Here is a 23532-nt window from a genome sequence, read left to right on the forward strand (position 1 = left end):
TCAGGCAATAAACTTGCTGGATCTTTAAACAGGGCCGTGCAACAGAGGACCATCGTAGAAACCATGACTAGCGCTCAAACGTAACTAATGCCATGATTACTTACTGGTAATTGCATTAATCTGAGTCCTCTTGCCTCGCTTATATTCATTACAAAATGAGGCCATCCCACCTCACCAGACATTCATACCACATGTTGGTTGAAATGAGAGGACCCTCCACTTTTCCTGTTTGGATTACAAGCTCTGACACAGCCCAAATGTTTGGCTGACCTAAAGCGATTGGGAGGTAGGGCAGGGATCTAGTGAATAGAAGTAAGGGAAGGGGACTCCGAGTAATACACTTACCGGTAAGAGTTTGGGGCATTACCTCATTGTCCCCTCCCTCGCTTCCCTTCATTTCAAAATAAGATTTACAAAGCAACAACAGGACAACCAATGAGTTAATGCGAGAAAACCCATGTTTATTGAATACATATCAAAGAAACAAAGGGCCACTTCATTGTGGCCCAAACTCTGGTACCAAATAGATCAGGATGGTCCATTTCCTGCACGATTCTATAGCGAGAGGCAAAACTGTAAGGGGACGACCAGGTGGCTGTCCTACAGATTTCAGCTATGAAAGCCTCCTGTATCTCCGCCCATGAGGTTGGCATAGATCTGATAGACCTGCCCTGGAACCTAAAGGTGATGCCATTACCTGCCACCTCGTAAGACAAAGATGTCAAAGACCTAATCCACCGACTGGTCTAAACTTCACAAATAATGAATGAGAAGCTTTAATTAAATCCACCCTGTCAAAATATATCAGAAGAGCCCTTTCGACATCTAAATGATGACTAACTCCTCTTCAAAGGCACGGGAATAAAAAAATGATGGTAATATCAACTCATGATCCATGTGAAAGGGAGCATTAACCTTGGGAATGAAGGACAACGAGGTTTCAAAATAATTCTTTCTCCAAAGACCTTACATTAAGGATGCTTAAAAGATAAAGCTCCCAATTCTCCCAAATGCCTAGCTGAGATCACAGCTAATAAAAAGAAAGTCCTAAAAGTCAAGTTCCTGACTTCTATGGACTCCATAGTTCAAAAGCAGGACCCATCAAAGCTTCTAAAACTAGGGACAGATCCCATGAATGGTAGTGTTTCTTAGGCGAAGGAAGAACATTACTTAGGCCCTTGAAATGCCAACCAACTAAACCTTCCTCATCTGATAGATTATTTCAAGAGCTTTGTAAAGCTGTAGTCGCTGCTCTCTGAAGCTTTAGGGTATCCACCTTTAAAACCAGTGAAAGGCACCATCCTGAAGAAAAACCATAAAATCAAACAAAGCTGAAGAAGCTGGACTGACACCACTTACTGAAGGAACGTCAGTGTCTTAAATATTATCTAATAGTTGAAGATCGTCTAGAAGCTTCTAGAGTATCAGTCAAACTTGCAGGAACCCCTTTATACAGTAACCCTAACCATTCAAAATCCAAGCTGCTAATTTCATCCTGAATAGGGCTTACTGTTGTAACACAGAGTTGAAGCGGGGAGGGATTCAGAGGTAATCTTCATTTCTCGGTCTGCCTCATTCCCACTAGGAAAGGATACCAAGAGGAGCGGGCCATGCTGGGCCTTTCAGAATACTGAAATCTCGCTTCCTCCTCACTCTTTAGTAGAAATCCGGAGATGAGAGAGAAGGGGGAAAGCATAGAGAAGACTTTCAAGCCACTTGCATGAGCGAGCGCCCACAGCCAAATCCTGACCCTCCGTGATCCTTGAACAAACGCTCGTCGCTGTGGTGTTGAGAAAGGTTGCACAAAGATCTATTACCGGATTCCCCCATCTGCATGATATCTCCATCTATATCCTGTGATGTAATCAGATGGTCCACCAGAGCATTGGCTGTTCCCTGGATATGGATCTTGGAGATGCACATCAATCAGGACTCTACCCAATGAAGTAGTCTGCTCGCAATCTTTGCCAGACATTGCGATTTTGTTCCCCCCTGTCTTTTGACATAAACTATGGCTTTCACATTGACTGTTCCAGTTAGCACAACCGCTTCCTTTGGATGCAGAGAAAAGGTTCTTGGTGCTACCCGTACTGCTTCCAGCTCTCTCCAATTTGAGGGCCTCCTGCTCTGGGAAAAATACCAAGATTCCTTGATTTGTCGCACCCTCATACATTGCCCCCACCCTGAAAAAATGTCATCTGTTTGATAATTATGGGTGCTGGAAGGGAGAGAGATTCCTCTTAGATCATGCTTCATCTGTAGCCACCAGTTCAAATCCACCCATACCAGGGGAGAAAGAGGAATCTGATGAGTCTGAGGCTATGAAATGTGAGACCAGTGTGTTAACATGTGATCCATTAGTTTGTGTAATTGGAACATGGTCAAGGAACCAGAAACACTGTTGGTGCCAAATACACTTTGACCTGTAGCCAGCTGGAAGCCCTCTAACTCGCCGGAGTTAGAAGATTCGAAATGGGAGACTGAATCTTTGTTAGGCAAGGTGACTAAACCCATATAGATACAGAATCTTGCCCCGATCAACTGTCGGTCCTGTGCTGGCATTAGGTTATATTTTCCCAGACTTCTAAGAAAACAGGCCTTTGTCAAATGGAAAGTACCACCCATGTGTATCTTTGGGCCAGCTTTTTGAATGGAGCATGAATCAACCAGTTGTCCAGGTGCGAATGAAGGAATATCCCTTGACGGTGAACTAAAGCCACCAGTGAAGCCAAAGCTTTTGTAAAAACTCTTGGGGCTTACATCAGCCCAAATTGCAATACTGCAAATTGAAAATGATGGCTGTTAGAAATTGGGTCTTTAGTTGACAGACAAAGGCACCCTGTCCAACTAGGGACCACAATCCTAGTCTGGGTAAGTCACAACACAATCACAAATTATACTGTGCTCCAGCTTGGCGCAGAGCAGGCAGGCTTAACTTAGAAGTTCATGTGTAAAGTATTTGTGCAATAACCCATACAACGACACAGTTAATACACCACAAAAAGACTCCACAACAGTTTAGAAACCTAGAGAATATGTATCTGAGTAAAACAAGACCAAAACGATCAAAATCCATCAAGTAGAAATAGAGATATTGAATTTTGTAGAAATAAATGCAATGAACCGCTTAGAAGCAGGTAACACTGAAAAGGTTACTTCTGGTCGCAAGGTATCAGTGCAAATCAAAGTTCAGACCAACCGCGAAGGAGCACAGGCCGGCTACAGGGACCCACTTAGGCCTGCTAACATAGTAACTTTGATCCTGTGGTGCAGTCTGCGCAGCAAGGCGTTGCGCCATCCCGCGTCTGTTCCGAGAGGCTGTGCGGCGAGGCTTTGGGAGTCTTCGCGTCATCTGGCGTCCGTTCCGAGAGCTGTCAGCTGTGCTGTGAGGCTTTTTGAGGCTTCACAATGTTTCATGTTGGAGTTAGCAGAAACTCTGCTGCAGAACCCACTTCTGAGGCTCAGAACTTGAGGGGGACACCTAAGGCTAGAGTTGGGCTCACAGAAGGCAGAGCCCAGCAGAACTGCAAGAAGTCTTTTTTGTCCCTGAGACTTCAGAAACAGGAGGCAAGCTGACAAGCCCTTGAGCATCACTTTGGAGGGAAGGCAGAGTCCAGCTCTCCTCCCAGCAGTGTCCTGGAGCAGCAGGCAGCAGGGCAACAAGCAGGAAAGCAGTGCTTCCAGAAAAGCAGTCCCGTTGAGTCAGTTGAGCAGCACCTCAGTCCGCTGACTGAGGTTCAGTTTAAGATTCAGAAGTGTCTGACTTGGGAGGGTCAGAGATCCAGTATTTATACCCAAATGTGCCTTTGTGGGGAAAACTTCAAAGAGTAGTTGTAGTGCACAAGTTCCCCTTTCAAGCCAGTCCTGTCTGCCAGGTTATCTGAGGGGATCACCAGCCATTTGAGTGGGGTCAGGTCATTACTCCCTTGATATCATGCATGAATGGGATATGTCACTCCATCCTGATGGGTATTGGAGACAGGTACAAAAGGGGGTGGTGATGGACGGAGCATCTGAACCAATCAAACACTCACACCCAGTCAAAAGATCTGGGTTTGATCCATCACCGTTCTTTAGCCCACTCTGCCACCCCAGTTCAGACATGGCTATATGCAAATCAGTCTGAACCTGTGCCTCATGGGAACAGTCCAGCCCGAACTGCCAAGCCATGCCTTCCCTGGACCGGAAACAAGCTTCCGAGGACCGGTTTCTGGCATTCCAGCCGTCTTCAGCCCGGCTTGCTTGAATCCAGTGGCAAAGCGAGCAAGGGACTCACGTCTGAGCATATCCTGCCACACTTGAGGCGGCCGAAGCGGTACAAAAGGGGGCGGTGATGGACGAGCATCTGAACCAATCAAACACTCACACCCAGTCAAAAGATCTGGGTTTGATCCATCACCGTTCTTTAGCCCACTCTGCCACCCCAGTTCAGACATGGCTATATGCAAATCAGTCTGACCCTGTGCCTCATGGGAACAGTCCAGCCCGAACTGCCAAGCCATGCCTTCCCTGGACCGGAAACAAGCTTCAGAGGACCGGTTTCTGGCATTCCAGCCGTCTTCAGCCCAGCTTGCTTGAATCCAGTGGCAAAGTGAGCAAGAGACTCACGTCTGAGCATACCCTGCCACACTTGTGGCGGCCAAAGTGGTACAAAAGGGAGTGGTGATGGACGGAGCATCTGAACCAATCAAACACTCACACCCAGTCAAAAGATCTGGGTTTGATCCATCACCGTTCTTTAGCCCACTCTGCCACCCCCAGTTCAGACATGGCTATATGCAAATCAGTCTGACCCTGTGCCTCATGGGAACAGTCCAGTCCGAACTGCCAAGCCATGCCTTCCCTGGACCGGAAACAAGCTTCCGAGGACCGGTTTCTGGCATTCCAGCCGTCTTCAGCCCGGCTTGCTTGAATCCAGTGGCAAAGTGAGCAAGGGACTCGCGTCTGAGCATACCCTGCCACACTTGTATTAGAGACAGGCTGGAGGTCACATTAAATAAAGTTAAGAGCAGAAAAATGCCTACTGTCTGAAAGTGGCATTTCTGCACTAGTAGTGTTAAATCCAACCTTACTAGCAAAGTGCATTGATCACCACTATTCCACCCATACCAAACAAGGTAAAGCTACTCGCCTTGGATCAGGAATTGCCACTTGAAAAGGAAATTCCCAGTCTATGAAGGGAGTAGGCCTCACCATAGTGAAAAAACGAAATTGGCTGTTGTTCACTACCAGGACATGTAAAGCATACAAGCAGATGTCCTTCCATTTTCTTACGTAGTACCCTGCCCTCTGAGTTTCTAAGGGCTGTCCTAAGGGGTGACTTGTATGTAATATAAGGGAGAGTTCAGGGCTTGCTAAGTAGTTTTACCTGCCAAGTCACAGTGACCGCAAACTGCATGCTCAAGCCCTGCCATGGCAGGCCTGACACATGGTTAGGGGGCTACATTCATGGGCAACACAATCAGTGCTGTGCTGTGGGCCCACTAGTAGCAGTGCTGTGGGCCCACTAGTAGAATGTAATGTACAGACAGGCTCTGGTCACCTGTAGTGCATGTTTCTAGGGACTTAAAAGTAAATTAAACATGCCAATTTGGTACGATTCAGTGTTACCATGTTTTAGGAGAGAGAGCACAAGCACTTTAGTACTGATTAGCGGCTCTAATGTGCGCAGAGTCCTAGAGCCAGCAAAAATGGGTACAGAAAATGGAGGGAGACAGGCAAAGAAGGTTTTGGAAGACCCTCACAAGGCTGTCCGGCCTAACAATGGTCGCCTACAACGAACCACAGAAACCTTTGATCCTCTTTTGCCATAGGAATGTGCACATAGTTTTCCTGAAGATATAGGGATCTCATAAAGTTCTTGACATTTACCATTGGCATTATGGATTGTGAAGTGACCATTTTGGAGTGCACTGTTCTGACCCATGCATTCTTTTTTTAAGATCTAGAATTGGCCTGTAGTTTCTAGAAGCTTTTTGTACTAGGAACTAAATGGAATAGGTTCCTTCACCTTGATCTGAAATGGAACTTGAACAATTCCCCTCTTCTACAAAAGAAGTAGAAGAAGAATCCCCTTCACAGAGCTTGGCTTTGTACTATATCCATGATACTGGAATTACAGATGATGCCCAATTCAGGCAGCAGACGGACAAAGTCCATATGATAACCATTTTTGACAATACTCAATGCCTATTGATGCAACACATCTTTTTCCCAAACCTAAAGAAAATATGAAAGTCTGCCTCCTACTGGATAGGTGGCCTCTGTTTCCAATAGTTGTCAGGACTTCTGTTTATGGGGCACTTGTTGCGCCTTGGACACCATAGTGGATGGCGATTTCTTTGACTGCAATTTTCTCCATTGCTCAGCGTAGGGCTTTGAATCCTTTTTGGTTGAGCGATAGGAAGAATTGCCCCAACAGTTTTAAGTGGATGAAGATTTCCCTTTATAAGGCATGGAATTCTTCTGATCTTTGAAAGCCTTAGTAATCCTATTTAATTGTTCACTGATCAGCATTTTTCCTTCAAAGTGAATTTTAAGCAAAGGCAATTTTTCTGAAAAGCCTGCTCACTAATCCCTCATCCTCCAATTTCTTCTCGCCATTACCACTGACCCTGTAGCCGTTGCAGAAGCCTGAAGATACATCTTCTAAAAATGTTGCCACTTGCTCCATATCCACCAACAACTTTGAACCGTCAGATTCCTCCTGAATTGCTGTGGCCCACCTCTCAAAGTCTGAAACCAGTGATTGAGCTGCATAGGCTGAATAGATCCCAGCCTTTAATGCCAGATTCTCTGCTGCAAAAGCTTTCTTCAAAGCTCCTTCACCTTCTTTCCAGTAGCATCAGGAGGTGAACAGTCCTCTGGATTTATGGCAGATCTCCTATTAGACTGGCCAAGAAGGCATCCACTTTAACATTATGCGGAAGGGAGTCCTCCTTCTCCCCTAAAGAGTACAGCTGTTGTAAAAACGTTGGCACTGTAGAATGACCCAGCTCTTGCCACTCTCCTGTGATTAAATCCTTAATCCTCCTATGAAATGGCATGGTGACAACTGGTGGCTTAACATATTTAGCAAATATTCCCTCTGCTGTTTCTTGAGCTGGAAATGGAGAGAAAGTGAAGTTCTGCCTAATGTACTACAGAATATCTGGTGGTACTTTTGCTGCACATATTTTCCTGTTGATGTCGAAGGGGTATCAGACTCTGAGACCGAGGAATCAAATGATGGGGAAACAGCAACCCAAATAGCCTACTTCTCCTCCTTGGATTTGGACTTAGCTGTTTCATCCTAAGCCCTAGAAACTGCTGCCTCAGTCATAGCTTGGACCTCCCTAGCAAATATCAAGGCTGGAGGCTCATTAGATTCCATAGACCTGCTTCTTCTGGCTGTAAAAAGACCATCATCCTCTGAAGAGGACAACACATGCCCACTTTTTGTTGTCCGCTTCCTCACTATCTATGCAGCTAAAGGTAAAGCGAATTAATCTCATCCTTAAATAATAGTGTCTGTATTGGAAAGAAACCAATCGCTTTGCTGCCCCTGTTACAATGCATACATATTAAAAACGGGGTTCCCAACTCCACTAATAAGAGCTTACATGCAAATTAAAAAGCAAAAAATAATTGAAATTCACCCTCAACGAGGTCCTTACTGTTTTGTTTTGCCGTTTCATGCCGGCGTGGAGGAGAGTTCCGCATTCCTCTTTCCGTAATCCAGCAATGGCAACATTTCGTAGCCAGGAAGGGCAGCCACAGCTAGCTGGTTGAACACAGTTCATCCGGCTCGGAAAAGAGAGAACATCCCGGACCGCAAAGTAGACCTCCACTGGCGTTCCTGGCTAGAAAGCAGACCTGCTCCGCAGTGCCCGACATGACGAAAAACCATAAACATAAGTTCTGAAGAAGAATATTCTCACATTGGTGCAGCCGCAGCACCCCACATGGCTGGCTCGGTATGAATGCACAAGGTAAGACAGATGAAAAACAGGAGGAGTGGAGGGGGGAACGGTTCTTTTATTTCAACCAATTTGTGTTACGAATGTCTGCTGAGGTAGGATGGCCTCATTTTGCAAAGAAGAGAAGCAAGGGAGGGGACAATGAGGTAATCACTGTTGTATTCATAGCTCTTGCTCTTTCCTGTCCTTTGCTTACCAGTGTGTTCTCACTGGGAGTCCCGAGCTTAAGAAAAAAAGAGTAACTTCCTATTTGGCCTTTTAGGGCCTGCAAAGAATCTGAACTCGTGATTCTCATATCAGGTACGCTATATTCATCTGCTTTCTGCAACACTCCCTGTCAATTCCCCACCCTAATGCACACCCACATGCACTCTTACAGTTGCAATGCAAACTCGATCATTGAAACCTGGTGTAACACAACGTCCTTGACTAATGACACGCAAAACGTTGCTTCAATCACATACGCAAAATAGGAGTTACCTTTACCATCATCTAGATTTTCTCATGACCCTGTACACTAAAAACCAATTCTCTACTTCAGTCAGTGGAGCTCCTCACATACTTCTTCCAACTTTCAACCTCACACACTTTTTCTAACTTATGGATACTCCTTCGATAACAAACAAATGCTTGATTGAACTCTGTGACCCAAACCATCACATACGTCCATCACATCAACTGCATTTTTACCTGAGTGTTAGAAGGTGGTTCTGACACTAGGGCCGCCCAGATTTTTCGCTTTTTGAGCACCTAATTATGGAGCTTTTACTGTGGGGGAGACTCATAATCTGGGACTCATCCACAGTGAACTCATAATGAAGGAGACTACATGGAGATTTTACTGGTGTCCGCCTGGCTTGACTAGGCCGCTGCGCAGCAGCTGGAGTATGGGACACCGTGCTGGTTACATGCAGACACGGGTGTACATGCGTGTGCACACGTGTAGGAGCTGCGCAGGGGAGATTCCTAGCGTGCGCAGTCCAGGAGCAGCTACAGAGTGAATGGTGTGGCATGACTTCTGCAGAATTGGGTGGTGACATGGAATAGGCTTTATACCCTGGGAAGGAACATGCCAGGGAAAGTCAGTGCGTTTTACTGTGTTTTCACTTCATTATTCCCCAATGGGGATGTGGGGCCCTTGGCTAAAATGACTTCCACAAAGCCTACAGATTCCAGACATGCACTAAAGTTCATTGTAGAGTAGGTGAAAATACGTATTCTGCAGAGTCCAAATTCATATTTGTACTGCTTTCGGGTCATACAGAACTGTCATATTTCTCTGAGCCAGCCATGACCAGACCCAGGCTGAGGGTTGACCTCAGCTGGATGGATTGATAACCTTTCTTCCACAAGCTAAGGCCTCCTCTCCACAAAGAAGAAGATGGGTGGGGCTACAGGCTCATCCATTAGCAGCTGTCACTGGGTGCCAGGCACCAGTTTGCACCCAGGAGAGAAGGCAGTGAAGGGGGGAAGGAGTTGGGTTTCAGAGGCCATGTGGCCAGAGACACTGGAGGACTCCATTTTGAACAAACCCAGAGGCTGGACAAGAAGGAGGGGGCAGGGGCAGGGAAGTGACGTGTCGCTGTTTGATAGGACCCACAGAGACTTTCTGCCAGCCCCCTACTCAACTTTTAAAAAGTACTTGCACAGGAAGAGAAGCTCTCTGGGGTGTGGTCTGCTGAGGTGGAAGGTGCTGGAGCCTGGCAATGGGCAGTTGGAAGGAGAGACCCCTGACTGTCACCCAGGCCCCTAACAGCACCAGAAGAAGCGCCCAGGACCGGTGCGCAGAAGCAGGGGCCTCTGCGCAGGGAGAAGAAAGGCGCAGGAGGAGAGCCAGGCGAAAGGCTGGCGAAGGGAGCCAGTGCAGACCGCTCCCTGCAGAGTGCACCCTCTTGGAGACCCAGAGAGTGAAGGAGAGTGCTCCCAGTGGCTGGGGGCGCCGCCAGGAGCAAGAAGATGCGAAAATGGGGCAGATCGGACCTCCAGGGGCTGAGATCTGGCCCCCAGAAGGTGAGCGACCTTGGACCTGTGGCCCCCTGACGGCAAAGCGCGTGAGGCTCTGCCGCTGGTCCAGGAAAGGCCCCCGGGGTGGGTCAGGTCCCGGGGACTGCCCTCCAACGTGGAGAGCCTGCGGGGGTCTCCCGGGTGGGACCGGGGCCCCGAACAAGGAAGGAGGAGCCAGGGGCCCGAGTGGGACCGGGCCCCCGGCCAAAGCGCGGAGCGGCCGGGTGTGGGCTCCCTGCGCCGCATACCCTTACCCGGGGGTCCAGGTGGGACCGGGCCCCCCACCGAGGCCCCAGAAAGCAGCAGGAGCTTGAAGCGCCGCATGATGCCTTGCAAGGCCTGAGGAATGGATTGTTTTTGGCGTTTTGGTGGCCCCCAGAGGAGAGGAGTCACCCTTGAGTGTGAAAAGGTGCTGGGGGGGAGCTGCTGGAGCAGCGCAGTCTCTCCCCCAGCACAAAGCTAAGCCCCACCCTAAGTTTCTTAAGGATTTAAAAAGAATAACCCCTCAACTCTCAGCGAAGATTACATCATCTCCTAGGCTGGAACTTTTGTTCTACAGCTGGGGGTTCATTGAGAAGTGCATCAAAGATTGAAGGGCTGAGTTGGAGATGTCTCGAGAAGGGCATCCCCTGGAGGTGAACTGGCGTAATTGCACTGAAATGCATTTATTAATGGTTATTTCTTTTAGAGGGACTGATGTTCAATGTGAAGTACTGGTGTAAGGTGATGTCACAAGCAAGGTGGATTTAAGTGGCTAGACACTCCTGCTAGGGTGTCTGATGGTATTTACAACTTAATCCTGTGATCATCTGTGATGCCTTTAGGGGCTGTAATTGCAATGCATTTTTAATGATATCCAAATGTGCTGAGTACTGTCATTCTAAAGTGTGCGTAAACATGTAGTCTTGCTGCTGCGCTTAGGTGAATACCCCAGACTGTTAGCCCTTAAGATGTAGAGGTATATACTTTAGGGTCAGTAGGAGATGCTTGGTCAGGGTCATGTGTCACCAAGGCAGGTGTATCCCTGTTTAATGCTTGTTGAAGTAATGGGAGGGGGACGCCATTGGGATGGTGCCAGTGCGCAGGGCCCTCGCTCCAGGATAGGTTCAACTAATTGCATTGGGGGCAAGATGATGTGCATACATAGGAGTGGTGGTACTAGACCCCACCCTCCCTGCTGGAGGGGTGGAGATGTTATGCAATGTCACAAAGTAATTCCAACAGCTTATGTATATTTGTAAATTGGTGTATAGTATTGAGTGATGTGCGTGTTTAATAAATGTACTTACTTTTATAAAGCAAAGTACAGACTGGACAATCAATTATTCAGTGTTATTTTTGCGCACCTGCAAACGGCGATTACTAGCCCACACCACCTCCCTTGAGTAAGCCTCAGACTGCTCTGCAACGCTACCCTCTGAGAGTCAGGCGCTGCCCTAGGGTGTTTGGTTCCCAGTGAAGGACAAATGTGTCATGTTATTTGTGCAGGCCTCACAGATGCTGCCTCGTTTTCCAACACTGAGACTTCAACATACCTTGAGAAATGGGCGTAAAGACAATAACCAAAATCTTTGTCACCCTCACCAGCTCCGAGCACATCACTTATTACTTAATCTACTTGCACAGCAGTGGAACATTCAATATAGTCCTTTCAGCCGTAACAATAATTCAGTACCACTTTCTGATGTCTTTAGACTGGACTGACCACCTACTGATCCTATTTCTGTCTTGATAACAAGATTTCAACTGGCTGGGATCATCTGCAACATAACAGATTACACTTTAGATTATTGACAGCATCCCATTAAAATTTCTCTTTACAAGAAAATTTCCTAATTCCATGCTTTAATTAATTTAAACACATTTGAATGCAGTCATGAAAAACAGTCTGTAAGTCAATACCCCAATAAAACTTGATCTATCAAACCAATACTTGCTGCACCTTCATGCTCCCAAGAACTCACTGAGAACAAACCCTGCCTGCAAAAAAAACATTTTTAATGCTAAAAGACCCTGTTCAGGATGACCTAAGAGAACTCCACCTCCCACTCCGTCTGTAGACTCCTCCTTACAACAACTAAACAACATGCTACCAATTAATCATCCTGGACATAACCAACTTAAAGCTAGAACTCTTCAACGGAATCGCACAATATTGCACAATCCATACCCATCTCAGCAGATGGAGGCTGTACAATCAATTAGTTCATCAAAGTGAAAATACAAACTCATCTGGTTTCAAATCAACTGCTCAAAGCCAACCACCACCTGCAATATTTTCAAGCCTTACGTCCCATCGCATTAAGTAACTAAGGTTCCATGACATTTTCAAATAGACTGACACACAAGTTTGCAAACATTTTAGTATGCTTCACAAAGAATTAATCTAGTTAGATTTTTCTCAACATAAACCGTACCTAACTTTAAGGCATCTTCAATATATATTTGAATGGCACCGATTCTATCACTCCTGATAAAAAACGATTTTGAATCTAGTGGAATTCACTAACTACAGACCCACCTAACTCTTGATATTCTGTTGAAATATAATCAAGAAAGGCGTTTTTATCTACCTGCACTGTCAAATTAACAAGCATAACCTCCAGCAAGACTAATAGTGCAGTTTTAGATTCCAATGCTCTTCTTAGCTAAAACAGGCATCTCTATATCTCTCTGTGCACCCAGGAAGTGGAAGAGCATACCCCTTTATATCAAACTTCCATTACATATTCTATAAAATAGCCTTTGAGCGCTCTGTAGTGGGCTCCACTGGCCATTAGAACATTAGAATGTTGAGCACTTCATTGCAAACAATGGAGTGCGCTGGGCTTCTATGGGCCGGTAGAAACCTGCAGAGCAACATTCGAATTTTTTTTTCATTCACAGCTGCTGCTGTGATCAAAGGACTCTCGGAATCCAAGGGTATTTAAATCCCCTCGGATAATTTTTGTATTTGTTAGAACATCCTGCCCTCTAGTGGCCGAATTTTCTAATAGCCCTTTAGCCCTCCATAGCGGGGCTATACTGGCCATTAAAGTCCCGCTCACTTGTTAAAGGCCCTCCCCTCGGGCCTTTAATAGGCGGTATAGCCCCCTACTGGGGCTATATGGCTATATTACAGGCCCGCTCCAGCGTTAAAAACCTGAGCCGAAGGTGGGGGCCTTTAACAAGGGAGCGGACCTTTAGTGGCCAGTAGAGCACATTGCGAATGGCTCTAAGGCTATTAGAACATCCAGCCCCTAGAGGGCCGAATATTCTAATTTATAAAGCAAAGGCATCACCGAGCCTGATGCTCCGAGCTTCTAGCAGCCATTAGAAGCCACCGGAAAACTCCATTGTCTTCAATAGAGCACTCAATATTTCAATGTTCTAATAGCCTTAAAGCCCTTCTGCCTTGGGCTATACTGGTTATTAAAGGTCTTAGTTATAAAAGTGTTACGTGCCTCTGAAACACTTCCAAGTTCTATCAGAAGTGGAAGGGTGAGCAGTCCTTTAATAACAGTTCAGAATTAAAACAAAATGATTCATTTTACCAGCAGAAGGGAAGGCTGTGAAAATGCCACAGTGTGCCTTGGGGTGTTAAGTGTGAGCGAATTCCTATTTGCATTGTATTTGTACTCCATTTGTATATGAAAATTGAGGCATGAGGGACTTGGCAGATAGAGCAAATCGGGAGTGTGGCACAATCGCCATAAAGGGCTGTGGAGTAGTACCGGAGGTATATATGAGCACAGATATTATTTGTTGAAGAGTGTAGGATGAATCCGTTCTGGAGTAAAGGCTCCAGGACTTTGCAAAGGAAAAGGAGGGTATAGGAATGTTAAAGTCCGGGATGATGGTAGGGTTACTAAAAATTGAAAGTGGAATTAGGGTTGGATAGGATGAAAAGATATTAAGTGCTACTAGAGGTGACCATTGGATGACAGAGAATTGAGGTCTTTGCTACACGAAACCGGATGGTTAAGGGAATGTCCCAGGAACCATATTTGCGTCTGATTAAAAGATACTTGTATGCTTAGCCGGTTGATAGAGGACAACTGTTATGTTGGGTAGGCACTGCAGGGAGGTGGGATCAGATGTATTGCAAGGGAGGTAGCAATTGACCTGCTGACAAAGAAGTGCATTCTCCCTCTGTAGGCTTCTGTGCACAGCCGGAGTGAAGTTAACATAGGCTGGGTTGACATTCAGGTTGTAGCCTAGGTTTCCTTTGCTGCAGTGAAACGCATGGTTAGGGAGTCGATACCGAGGGCCTCGGCGATTGTTGGTTTTATTCATTAACATAGGTTTCCAGTGGATGAAGGAGAGGATCAGGATGGAGGGGTTCCTACCTCATCAGAGAGATGGTTTGATTAATCTTCAGGCAGTGTGCAGTGCATAGTTTGGGTTGAATGCCTTTTAGGCAGAGGACACGGACAGTTGAGTGGGGCAATAGGGATACAGACATTGTGAGATTCAATGTGCATTTGTTTGGAGTCTTGCGTGTACTCGAGAGGTTACTATTGCTGCATTGAGAACACAAGCAGAGAGCAGACCATGTTGGATTAGGGGAGCACGAAAGAGTGGAAAGGGTGGGCTTTGCTCCTGGACTTCACTAACCAGCAGTGGTGAGAATAAATTATTGCCTGGTTAGAGGCAGGTACGAAAGTGAGCAGACTACTGGCATGTTGGCCTCTCAGCGGGGCAGGTGTTCCTTAGTAGCAGCATTAAGGGGGATTCGGGAATGGGTTTAGCCCAGATTTATTCAAACCTGATTCCCTTCAAACCCTATTGAAAAAATGAACTGTGACCTAATGCCCGTGACAAAATCCTAATCACGTTATGACCTGTACTTTTTGGTACTCGGTTTGATATTAATAATGTGGACCTGCACATTGCCTGCCCTGTTGCTTGGCATGCACTGCCTTATGGTGCACAGAATCATGGTAAACATGCTTTTGAAGTATACTCTGTTATAACCTTTTCAGTAATGCGATGGCTCCCGTTATGGATGGGTTTTGTTACCTTGCGGTGCATTCTCACAGAAAGAGACCTCTGGGTCCTGTAAACCCAGTTGCCCCGAACATAAATCAGTTGTTACACCACCTTAGCCAAAAACGATTTAACTCTGCACCCTCATTCAGAAACAGGAAATACACCGACCTAACCGTGGCAGAGTTCATTTGCCTTGGACTCATAACATGCACATTGATTACACCAAAAGAACACATTGAACTGCCAGGCCTCTTGTGCCGAAGTGGTTTACATTGCACCCTGCCTGTTCGGTATCACCAAATGTGTGTTGGGTGCAAAAAGTATATCAAAGTCAGATTCTTAGCCCATTGAGCCTTTGGTTATGGTACCATATTTCTTAAGCAAATTAATTTTGAGACTTCTGAATTCAGTAAAGATTGCAGTGTTTTTAAGGGTTTTTCATCTCAAACTCTCCTTTAAGTGACTGTGGCCCATATGTACTAACACATTTTCCGATAGACACACATTGGGACAACCCTTTCTTAACCCGGCCATATGACTCGTTTTCTACTGTTTTAATAAATGGGCGAGATCTGACAGAACAATTTCAGGCCTGGTTGTAGGGACAGGAGCTTTACAATGAAAAAGCAATGTACATCTTTAGAACTGACCTCTAAAAGTATTTGTCTTCCATGGAAGTGGAATCTCTGGATTGCCAACACCAGCAGCAGTGACTTTGCACAACTTTTGACCCTCCAATGAAATCACAGGATTGAACTCTTATCGCACGTTTATCTGCTCAAGAGTCTCCTGATTGCTCCTGAGGGACTATTAGAAGAGAAAGAAGTGGAAACATAATGTAAACAGAGCGCTTTGCTGCTTCCATGATCCTTGAGAACAGGAGTTTCATAGGAAAAGCTAAGGTTAGGAGCTGGTACCCCCGGTTACCTCACTTAATATACTACAGCGTCTGACCAGGTATCCGTGCACTTTAGAAATGTGCTTCAATCAATCAGACAAGTCATCCTTGGATAATGTGTGGAATAATTTTTTTTTAATGCAGAAATCAGTGGTGCTAATTTGCTCCTTCCACTTTACCCCCACCCCCATCCCCGCACTAAAAAACTGTTTATTGTGATTGTTTTGGGTCATATTATATGTCAGATTTATATACATAGGTTTTTGTCCATTTGCAGGTTATCCGATGCACTTTAGTGAACTGCAGCTGTCCAAGTTATAAGCCAGGAAAAATAAACAATCGGCAGTGCGACCAGTGCAGGCACGGATGGGTAGCTCATGGTAACCTTTGCACCTTTTAAGGGGATATTCTTTATGAATCATGGGTGTAAATTATTGCCTGATATTTGTATATTTTCTTTTTCCAGCCCTAAGCAAATTAAGGATACCCTATGTATATCCAACCAGCCAGGTCGAGATAGTCCAGTCGAATGTAGTCTTCGATATCTGCAGTCTCATGCTGTACGGAACGCAAGCCATCCCCATCCGTCTAAAGATCCTGCTGGACCGCCTTTTCAGCGTTCTCAAACAGGACGAGGTGATTCACATCCTGCAGGCGCTGGACTGGACACTGCAAGATTACATTCGTGGCTATGTTCTTCAGGTACTGGAATCGACGAGGATGTGGAAAAGGGTGGGGATGCATACATTGACACACGGCGCTGTATGGTGTACAGAGTCTTGGACACCAAATGAAAAGAAAATGTAGAGCAACTGAGAACAGACCTGAGCTAATTAAATATTTTGTATAGGATAAATTGCCGCTCCTTCAAAGAGCCACAAATTGCCCTTTTACCTAAAGTAACATCATGATCTTACATTATGACACAGATCAATATTTAATGATCTTGATAATCTTGCGTTTTAGTGTTAAGATTACAAATATGGCATCAATTACCTTGAAACGATCACATGAAATATTTATGACAATACATTCTTCGCCATCTTAGAAACTCTTACATGCACTGTGAAGAATCTCAGTAGGCCATCAAATACATGTGCTGTCATAAAATATTTATTGTAGTGATTGGGAAAAGTTCAGCCTTGCTAGAATTTGAAAGAACTCCAACACTCTGGAGTAATTACAGCTGTGTATGTGAGCGCTGGCAAGCGATCAATACAGGTTCATTTGTTCTCTCTGCTCTTAGTGGCTCGGAAGACTTTTAAACCTTGCAGTAGAATGCTTTGCAGAAATGATCGCCCCTATCTAGGTATTAGATTGCTCTATTCTCTGAAGTTTGCACTTCGGGGCCTCCAGTTGCCATGATGACTGTGTATATAATTGTTTTACAAAGAAAATATATCAATTTGACATGAAGACAAATATTGCTGGTGACCTAAAACAACTACAGGGGATATCTTCAAAAAAGCAAAGCTATCACTGATGTCTTTAAAACGTCTGTATGAAGAATTCTGAAAGGACATTCAGAAATGCCCCCATACATTTTACATGTATGTCTTCTAGAAAAGCAAAAAGGGCAATAACCATAATTACTTTTTATATTGAATGATAAAATGTTGGCATCAGCTTTAACGAATGGTATAAATTTGCAGGCAAAGGATTAGCGCAGCAAATTCTTACATGTCAGCAAAAATAAATGAATCGACCAATTTGATAAGAGGGGTCGCTCTTGAGGCAGAATTTTTATTTTGATGTCATAGGTTTTCACAAGGGCGTATGTTTTCCAGTGTTTGGTGAAAGTTATTCTCAGTAGGGTTAAATTGTGATATTTTAGGCAGTTTTGCAAAACAAGTCTGTAGCATTTTCCCGACATAGGACAAGTGTCGCAATGGAACTGGTGTCACTGAGGTTCTGCAGCTAGATTGCGGTCCACATGTTGTGTAAATCCTATGGTGATTTAAGGAACCCTGCCTTGTTCTCCCTAGGAGGGTGTACTGAGGTCAGAGGGCCAAATACGTAAGATGGCTGCAACCTTTAGCACGAACATAAACAAGGGGATGCTTTCTTTTAAAAGCAACAAGGCTGTGCTGACCTGCAGATCACCCACTGACACCTGCTGTATACATGTTACTACACATGGCCTGCATGTTAATCACTTGATAAGTTTGATTATTGTAGACGTGGTATCCTAATTATGGTTCCGATGTCCCATTTCTTTTCTAGGATGGAACTGGGAAAGTACTGGATCACTGGAACATAATGACCAACGAAGAGGAACTGGCTGCCTTGCAGCAATTTCTTCGATTTGGCGAGACAAAGTCAATTGTGGAGTTAATGGCAGTCCAAGAGAAAGAAGGACTATCGGTGGTAATGCCAACTGCCAGAACGAATTCCGATATCAGGGCATTTATAGAAAGCAGTAGTCACAGATGTAGCCCACCGCCTCCAGCTCCCTTAGAAAAAATAAACCCCTCCAACATTCATCACTTTGAAAATATTGTAAACAATATGGCTTTCATGCTGCCATTCCAGTTTTTCAGTCCTTTGCCTCCACCTTTGCTGGGTTCAACACCCAACAGACATTTCATTCGGCAAGGTCAAATGAAGGTCAGTGAAAGCAAACAAGATGATCCTAGCGAATTTCCTGAAAGCAGCTTCTTGACTTCCAGTTCTGCTTCATTTCAACAGGAAAATGAAGATACCAGTGTCCCCATCCAATCTGTCAGCACTAAAATCGAAGATGATAGCCCACTAAGTGATTCTAGTTCACAGGATGCAGGAGCCAAGCTTGAAATGACACCTCTGTCCCCAGAAAGCATGAGGGCAGCTGAGCGTAATGGCAGTGGGCCACGGAAAGGGCGTGTCTACTGCACAGCCTGTGAAAAGACATTCTACGACAAAGGCACTCTCAAAATACACTACAATGCTGTGCACCTAAAGATAAAACACAGGTGCACCATTGAAGGCTGCAATATGGTTTTCAGCTCTCTGCGCAGCCGGAATCGCCATAGCTCAAATCCCAACCCACGACTTCACATGCCAATGAACAGAAATAACAGAGATAAAGATCTGAGGAACGGCCTGAGGATATCAGTGTCAGAAAACAATAAAAGGACAGACTACATCCCTGCACATTCAGACAACAGAGGGACCCCGAACTATGTAACATCTTGTACAGACTTAAAAGTGCCACCTAGTTTTCCCAACATGGGTCAAAATGGCGGCGTTCTGTTCCCAAACCTGAAAACTGTTCAACCGGTTCTTCCATTTTATCGCAGCCCAGTCACTCCACTTGAACTCGCAAATACCCCTGTTACTCTTCCTTCCTTGCCTGTAGTTTCATCATCTCAGACTGAGCATCTTTCCTCAAAAGACGTGCCGTTTGATGCCCAGCCCAAAAAGAAGTCTCGTAAATCCAGCATGCCTATTAAAATCGAGAAAGAATCTGTTGAGCCAGAAAATGTAAACCCCGGTCGGGTCAGTTCTGAAGGTGGTCCCCTTCAGCAGGTGGTAAGTGATGGTGAGCTGGAATCACGTGATGGGAAAAATCTAGAAATGCACACTGCCTGTCGGGTGAGCACAGGTGTGCATCCTGACAGCACTGATGGGAAACCGACACTAAAGGCGGAGTCATCCATTGGTTCGAAGTCTTTCAGCGACTCTTCGGACTCTGAGCAAGAACTGCTCCTTTCAGAGGAGGAGGGCATGGAGGATCCTTCTTTTAAAACAGATCTTCTTGACAATACGTATAACCGTCCAAAGGGCGTGGATGTTTTTAAGCCGTTGCCTGATACTCTTTCGTATATAGATCATTATTCTAACAAACAGCATTCAGACGATGTGGCTTTGCATCAGCATCTTCTGAACAGGAGCTTTTACAGCTCCCTACAAGACAGGAGGTCAAACCTTGCTCCTTACGATGACTGTAAAGGGCTGGACCTCAGTCAGCATGTCCTGGGGACGATGAAGGAAGACAGTCGTTTCCACTGTGAGATCTGCAAGAAGACATTTACCAACCCTTACAGTGTAAAAATGCATTACAGGAACGTACATCTTAAAGAGATGCACATTTGCACAATTGAGGGCTGCAACGCCGCATTCCCTTCCCGCAGGAGCAGAGAAAGGTAAGGCGAGGAATTACCAGCTTCAGGGCTTAATGAGTATTTAAGAGAAATGCATGTCATTTTGATGTGGGAAAAATGTAATTGTTTAGATAGTGAACTTTGAAATGGGGTCATTAATGGTGTCTCTCTTCAAACGGAAATGTGTTGCTTCTATTTTCAGGCTCTCAATGGTCTAACTTTTACATTTGTTTTCCATTAACATATAGTTTAGAAAATCAGTGTGAAAAGAAAGCAGCTCAATTACATTTTTCTTGACCACATTTTAACATGAAAACTCTTGAAAAGGAAATTAATTGCACTTTTGGTAGACACAATAATGTGGCACTTTGTGGACCATGATAAACATGTCTCTTTATAAACTGCTTAGTTGGAAGCATAGTTTTGGGGATGAGTTAACTAATGTCAATCAATAATCAGTAAAGTAACAACTGCAGCCCATCTCAACCAGCTCTGTTGTTACTCTGACATTTACCTCAGTGTCCTAAATCTCAACATGCATGCAGCAGGTTCAGGGTTCCAAAGTCCAACTGACATGATTTTTTGTCAAATGCAAATATTGGATGCTAAAAGAAGAGGGACACAAACCACTTTCAGGGGTTTACTCCCTTAATTTTTGCTATAGCTCTGGTTGAAGACAGTAGAGTCCTCTAAAGGCACGAACTATGTACTGGAGTAGAGAACATAGTTGGTTTTGATAAAACCATGCAGTAATCAACCTTGCATAAGTGAATTAGGGCCAAAGTCGACATTAAATGGTGTTCATCTTTAGTGTTTGTTCGGTTTCCCCTGCGGGTGGAGTAACGGGGGCAACGGGCTGCACACCCTCTCGCAATAAAAAGAGAAATCCTTTTTGAATCTTGATTCACCATATGCCATGGGTAGCAGAAGTGACCCCATGTGCAATTTGACCTCTGATATCATCACAGAAAGACATCATGTGGCTTTTGCCGCCCTTTACATGACTTGATACTCCATAACCTTTGACCCAATGACATTACAGCAAGTCAGCAAGTGATACCATGAAAGTGACAAAATAAATATGTCCTGCAATAAAGCAAGATTATTTGAAGTTTAATAAACAATTCTGTCTTAGTATGTTAACTCAGGTGCTGCCATGATACGGAAAGGGTACAGTCTAAATGTGTCGGGTGCGGCCCATTGCATACCGCAGTATTCAGTTCACATTCACCAGTAAAACATCATATACTCAATTACTGCTTCAGTTACCCACATGCACCCTCAAATCAAGCCATAGAATCAACACTCCAAATATTTGGCCCCTGCGTGAAATGCCTTTGCACAGCCATTGAAATACTCTGGCACTATTGTCAAATTACTATTCATAGGTTCAAACAAACTAATACTGGGGTTCCTTTCACAGACCCAATTAACAAGCAAGGTGCAAGATCTGCTACTTCAGACACCACTGGGTCAGCATACAAAACACAAGGGCAAACCTCTACTTCAAAAACAGATTGCAGGGGATCGTTTAGAGGGAACAATTTTAAAGGAAGAGGCAGAGGAAATAATACCGGTTCCTTAAACGCCAATAACAAACAATGACTTCCTTACCATTCCCCAACCACTTAACACTTGTCTGGTTTTGTCTTCAACAATTTCTCAACATTTAAAAATCAATTACAACAGATCAATGTGTGTTGGTTATTATCCAACATGGTTACTGTCTGGAGCGGATTACAATTCCTTCAAATATTCCACATCACATATACAAACTGTCCAGGCAACATCAAATTCTCCTGCAACAAGACATACTAGCTCTATTACAAAAAGGAGCAATAGAACCAGTTCAAAAACAGTTTCAGGGAACAGGAGTTATTTCACTATACTTCTTAATTCCCAAAAAGATGGGTCGCTGCGATCCATTCTCGATATCAGACCATTAAATCATGACAGGACACTTCCACGTGGTCACCCTTCAAGAGATCATTCCTTCATTACAAAAGAGAGACTTCATGGCTACCTTAGATCTAAAGGACGCCTACTTCAATATTACTGTTCCTTCAGCTCACAGAAAATATCTACGGTTTCTGTTTCTTGGAAAACATTATCAATTCAAGGCTCTTCCCTTCAGGATTACCACCGCACCAAGAGTATTCACAACATGTCTAGCAGGGTAGCAGCACATCTATGCAAACAAATTATTATGTTTTCCCACACTTAGATGACTGGTTAATAAAAGCAAACACTCACAGCCTTTACAAACACAATACTCAACAAGCCCTAACCTTGTTACATCAACTATGGTTTACCATCAACCTACAAAAGTTGCATCTATAACTATCCAACATACAACCATACCTATGGGCCATGCTGAACACTCATTCAGCATTGGCATACCCAAATAAAGGCTGAATATGCAACATACTAACACTAATTCAACAGTTTCAAACAGGTAGTCAGATCCCAGCCACATCATTTCTGTGACTTCTGCAAATGATGGCATCTTGTATTTCAGTAGTCCCATATGCTAAACTACACATAGGACCTCTACAAGAATGTCTGTCTCATCACTGGACTTAGTCACTGGGTCAACTTCAGAGTCTGGTGTTGGTAGCCACAGCACACATCACTCTATGCAGTGGTGGAATCGACAAAATCTGGTCAAAGTGATGTCACTTCACCATGCCATGAATGATGTGATATGTGACGTCATCAGCAGTGCATTGAAGGGGCCGAGTTATAGTTAGCTGAACTAACTATAACGGCCACATTTTTCTGGTTTTGTACTAGTGAAATGTCCAACTAACTGTAACGTCCCTGAAACCTGTTTTTTTCAGTGAATTTCTATGGGCTTTTAAATGCTAATTTCTAACTATGCCTACAAAGGTAGGACATGTGCAGAAAAGGAAGAACGGTGCAGAAAGAAGCAAGAGATGTGCACAAAGAACCAACAGAGGAGCAGAAAGAGGCCTTGTTGCAAAGTCATTCTGTGCCCCCAACTTTTTGCTGCCGGGTTCTGGTGGTAACTGACTCGGACTAACCAGGCCTGGAGCCAGTGCTATGCTGAAAGACACTCCGAATACAGTGAAAACACCTACATATACCGAAAGGAAAACCCTCCATTATAGGAAATCCTATTCTCCAGTGCCTTCCCAGTGTGTTCTTGTGTTTGGAGTGTTTGCCATTTATTGCAGTATTAGCCCTCTACTTGTGTTTGGTACTCTTTCGTAGCATGCAGACGCCACTTTTCTCTTGTAACACACTGTTTGCTACCTCCTTGTTTTTTCTTTGCTTTCGATACTTGCACAAGTGCCACCATTGCCTACGTAACGTTTGTTCTTCTGCTTCAGTGTCTGCCATATATTGCAGTATTATACCTCTAATTGTACTTTGTTTTCTCTTGTAACCTGCACACATCACTTTTTCCTCCTGTATTGCACCGTTTGCTATGTCATGTATTTTGTTTGCTCACAATTGTCACTTTTGCTCATGTAACTTAACGTTTGCTTTTGTAATTTGCTCACTTGTAATTTTCCCCTCATGTATCATTACTGTTCCTATTGTGAAGCGCTCTGACGCCTTCGAGTAAAGTCCGCGCTATATAAAAACGCATAAA

The 23532-nt window shown here is 44.6% G+C and overlaps 1 protein-coding gene across 3 annotated transcripts in view; it reads left to right on the forward strand.

Annotated features, from left to right (window-relative positions):
• The window catches only part of BNC1 (basonuclin zinc finger protein 1), a 153969-nt gene that overhangs the window by 83878 nt on the left and 46559 nt on the right, over positions 1–23532 (forward strand). For all 3 annotated transcript variants that reach the window (XM_078684732.1, XM_078684733.1, XM_078684734.1), the window contains exons 3-5: positions 16109–16211; positions 16298–16533; positions 18055–19955. In XM_078684732.1, the coding sequence (XP_078540858.1) occupies positions 16109–16211; positions 16298–16533; positions 18055–19955 (2240 nt within the window). The remainder of the gene's footprint in view (positions 1–16108; positions 16212–16297; positions 16534–18054; positions 19956–23532) is intronic.

This window comes from Lissotriton helveticus, chromosome 3_2 (genome assembly GCF_964261635.1).
Source record: "Lissotriton helveticus chromosome 3_2, aLisHel1.1, whole genome shotgun sequence".
In the NCBI taxonomy this organism is placed as follows: domain Eukaryota; kingdom Metazoa; phylum Chordata; class Amphibia; order Caudata; family Salamandridae; genus Lissotriton; species Lissotriton helveticus.